Below are 4,271 nucleotides of genomic sequence, written 5' to 3' on the forward strand. Positions count from 1 at the left end.
TTTTGTTTAACGACATGCTTCATACCAAGCTTCTTAGGAGATTCCTGCTCTTGTTTTGGTAGATGTGTAACTTCCTCACTTTTTTTAGAAGTCAAGCAGAAGAGATTCCCCTGGTTATCAGGAGAGATTATACAGAAGAAACATCAGTGGTCTTTTGTCCAAAGTCTTTGATGTGGTGCTTGATGGAATCATGGTTCTTGCGGGTGATGTGGAAGCGTGGGTCCCAAGTAGGCATGTCAGGATGTCCCTGCTGGTTCAGGAGCAGGCATTGCTTGTGCCCACTCCAGAATGTCTGCACACAAGGATTCAACAGCATCCAACCTCTCAATTTGCACCAGTTTGGTTAGCAGTTCTGGGATGCTGTAACCTGCTGTGCTGATGCGATCAAATAGCTGCATGCCATCCGTCATACCACCTATCTCATCTCTCTTCAGTCCAAAGCTCTCAGCAAGGTGGCGCCACGTTTTCACTATGGCCTTTTCTGTGTTGTAGGTTGAGCTGAGCATTCGGCTGGTCTTCTCCAGGCAATCAAACGGCAGCTCTGTAGGGCTCAGACCTGCAAAGTGAGGTTACTGTCAGATGGCTCTGTGCAGGAGTCTTAACTATTCAAGACATTTATTAAAGTACTACAGTAGAGACTGTTAGCAATAAGTACAGCTAAAATCTTTGAGTGATAGTCCATGATAGGTATGTCTAGCACCAAAGTTATTACTGCATATTAGCAAATTAATTCTTCCTAGTGACAGTAGGGTACAATAATTAGGGTAAAAATTTGTCTGGGAGAGAAGTATTAGATGGCTTGTATTAATTCCCATGGCACTGCCCATTCCTCGAACAATTTACTAGCTGTTGGAAAAAGTATATTGCAACTGTATCCCTAGTGAGCACCTCTGCATGTCAGGCACAGTGTTTGAGCTCCAGAGACAGCTTTGACGCTTCCCTGAGTCTGTCACAAGCAGCTGCTGAAACATCTCTGTAATTGAAAGCTGCCCTTGTAGGAACGCGAGGAGTGACATGAAACAGTGATGCCAGATGCTCGTGAACATAAAAGTCCCTGCTCGAAGTGCTCAATTGTCATTACTATGACTGAATCTCTAGAGAGGATTTAACATTCATCCTGTCGGGGAAGAGCTACATTTTCCTGGACGTTTTTTCTATATATTTCTGGTCACAGAATAGAGGAGAGACTCAGCTTCAGTACTTTTTCCAAAACCAGTCTTTTGCTTCTGTATTCTTCCGGCTTCATAGTCAACAGCAGTAATTTGGTAGGAAATAGAGCTCCCTGAATCACAGAAAACTCATACAAACACACACACACACACACACGCACAAAGTGTGTGTGGGGGGAAGTAAACGCAGTCATGTCTACCGTTGTACAGGGAAGTTCATGTCTCTTCTGCCAAGTCGGTCAAGGTAGTCAAGTGCTAAAGAGGGTTCAAACACTTAAAACTTGGAAACTCCACTTTTTTATGGTGAGAAGTGTGACAGCATTTAGAGAAACAAAGATCAATACTTGTATCATACCTTCAATCCTGACCCTCCCCAAATTACACTTTTATATTTGGAACTAGTTTCTATCTGTTGTCCAAGGGACTAAACAAATAAATCAAATGAATTTCCTCTAGATGGGGAATGCGAGAGTGCTTCTCTCAACTTGATCAGTGTGCGTGTCCCAGTACAACCTCACACTACTCTTCCCACTCTCCATAGGAAGGAGGCTCATACACACTCCTGGAGAGAAGCTGGGGCGTGCTCCAGCCCAAGCCCAGCCTGGACCGCTCTGGGGTCAGCGCTCTATAGGGCTTCCTAGCAAGTGAGTACAAATATCTGCCTACAGAGTGTCTTTTCTGGATCGGGACTTCCTACTTCCCACAGGAAGGCAGAGGCCTTTCTTATTTTAAAGGAAACACTTGTGATCTGATCTCGTGCTGTTAGTGTAGGTGCAAGGTTTGTAACACTCACCTTCGGCAACGTCGCATACGTTAGCATACACGTCAAGTATCTTTTTCCTTCGACTTTGAATCTAAATGAGAAGGGGTTTATTTCATTATTTTTTCAGTCATTTAATCATTTTTTCAGTAAACAATTAGCAGACAGAAATGGAAAACCTGTGGGAGGTCTTAATTTCATGGCACTAGGGATTATCACATAATGTCCTCAAGGGTCCCTTCTGAAGACTCAAAGGAAAGGACACAGCAATTATTCTGTGAAGCATGAACCTATTTCTGATTTCACTTTCCACCGCTAGAGATCTTTCTCTCCATCTCCAGTCCTTTTTAAGATCAATTACTTTTCTTACCCAAGTGTTTGAATGCTTTATTTCTCTTTCAGACTGAAGCAAACCCCTGGCAATGAGGCAGGCAGGCAGGCAATTAATGCAGGGATATCCAGGACAGGACTGGTCATAAGGAATTAAATTCAGACTGAAACTGCCTTCTTCCAGTAGTCTAAGAGGGCTGCAGAGGAGGGGATTTTCCTTTCTGTCATATAACGTAGAACTGCTTAGTGCATTACTAATTAACTTTATTTTCTTCCGTGATATATTGCCTAGTTGAATCTGAAACAGTCTACAGAGAGGATAAAAAAAAAAAAATCAGTGAAGCTTTGGACAGGGAAAATCTGAGGTCCAGGGTGCTCTAGTCCTTTTTGATAGGAAGGAAAGTCAGACTGAAAACCTGACATTTTCCAAGCGGAAAATAGACATTTTGAAAGAGTTTCATTTAGCAAAAATATTCTCAAGGTTTGGCTTTGGTTTCAATGTGGAGTGAAAACAAATGTCAAAATGTCATGAGTTCTCAGGGGCTGGAATTGTCATCCCTCTGCCAGCTCTCATTAGGACCGAGCTTTCTGAAAAGCTGCCTTTTTGACAGGACTCTAGCATTATCTCCACAAATTTGCCACTTTTCACTGCAAACCAGGCTAGGGAAAAAAGCTCTGCTTTCAGTGTTTTTATTTTGTGTGGAAAAACTTTTCCTCATTCCATCTGGGCTCTAAAGGGCAAGGCACATCAACGACTTGGATTAATAGACTTGCAGCTGAAGAGCACAAAGTGGCCGCTCCACCTGAAGCCCGTCTCACAAGCGTAGATGCTGTAATTTACGTGTGCTTAGTCAGTTGTGTTGCTATTTTAGGCTTGGATCAGCTGTTTCAGAGCCTTGTTAATTTTCTTTTAACGGGATTTATCAAAACTCCTTATGGCAGGGAGGAAGGTTAAATAATTTCATGTCCATGAAGGATTAATGCAGGATGCTCTATTTAAGAGAGCCAGAAGATGGGGAATTTGCAAAGCTTATGCTGAAAGCAAACAGGTAAAGTTGAGCCTGGTGATCCTCCATATTGTTTTAAAAAGGAAAGAGCAGACTTGGTTAAGAACAAGCCTCTAACTTTTTTTACCCTTCTCCAGTAGTTACCTGATACTCACTCTGTCCTGTACTGGTAACATTACTTAATCTCCAGCCTGAATCAAATTACTGCCTTTCTAACTTCTGACAACTGGCTTAATTGTGAAATCTTAGGTATGGAGAGAAGGATCTTGATGCAGTCATCTGCACTTTCATTGAAAAGTTTGTCTTCAGCCTTGTCAGCAGGCTTCAGTCCATTAGAAATATTTTAGAACAGGGGTTTGGAAGAAATAGTTCATGCTTCAGGTGTGCTTACGAGCTAGCTATCGACATCACTGTAGGGAACGTACGTGTTATGCATGGTCTGTAGAAGGTAAGACACTTCTTACGAAATGTTCTAATTTCATGCCGACCCAAATTGTATTATCTAATTTCAAGGCCATGCATACAGAAGTGTGATAAAGCTGGATATTCAGACAAACCTCAGAATACTGAATTTTAAAATGTGAGCGCTGGAGTAGTAAGTTATTTTCAGGTGGTCATAACTGTTGACAACTACAAAAACACTTATCTTGTGCTGAGACTTTTTGTGTCTGGTCTCAGCTGAAAAATGAGCTACTTTAGAAAATTTGGGCTGAACTATCCCAACAATTTGAACCATGCAAACATGAAAAGATGTATTTTCAAGCCTTTTTATTTTTAAAGGATATCTGATGTTCAATATTGATGTGATCTTGTCCCGGGTATTGCTATTTTAAAATTATTTTTGAAGTACTAAAACTTAAAAATATCTGAGCAGACACCTTCTTTTCAAGGGTAGTTTCATGCCAATTCACACTAAAAAGTTGTGTGGGTGGGGTGTGCCCTTAACTATGCCTAGAAATACTCCAAGAGAGAGAAAATGCCCTGGGAAGTATACGCTCAGCAGGA

General features: G+C 41.6%; 1 protein-coding gene across 2 annotated transcripts in view; it reads right to left on the minus strand.

Moving 5' to 3' along the window:
• Positions 1-236: 236 nt before the first annotated feature.
• EDAR (ectodysplasin A receptor) overlaps positions 237-4,271 on the minus strand; it is a 24,749-nt gene continuing 20,714 nt past the window's right edge. For both annotated transcript variants that reach the window (XM_010131593.1, XM_010131594.1), the window contains exons 10-11: positions 1,963-2,023; positions 237-556 (exon numbers count right to left, since the gene is read on the minus strand). In XM_010131593.1, coding sequence (XP_010129895.1) covers positions 237-556; positions 1,963-2,023 — 381 coding nt within the window. The remainder of the gene's footprint in view (positions 557-1,962; positions 2,024-4,271) is intronic.

The sequence above is a fragment of the Buceros rhinoceros genome, unplaced genomic scaffold, assembly GCF_000710305.1.
Source record: "Buceros rhinoceros silvestris isolate BGI_N320 unplaced genomic scaffold, ASM71030v1 scaffold18942, whole genome shotgun sequence".
Taxonomy (NCBI): Eukaryota; Metazoa; Chordata; class Aves; order Bucerotiformes; family Bucerotidae; genus Buceros; species Buceros rhinoceros.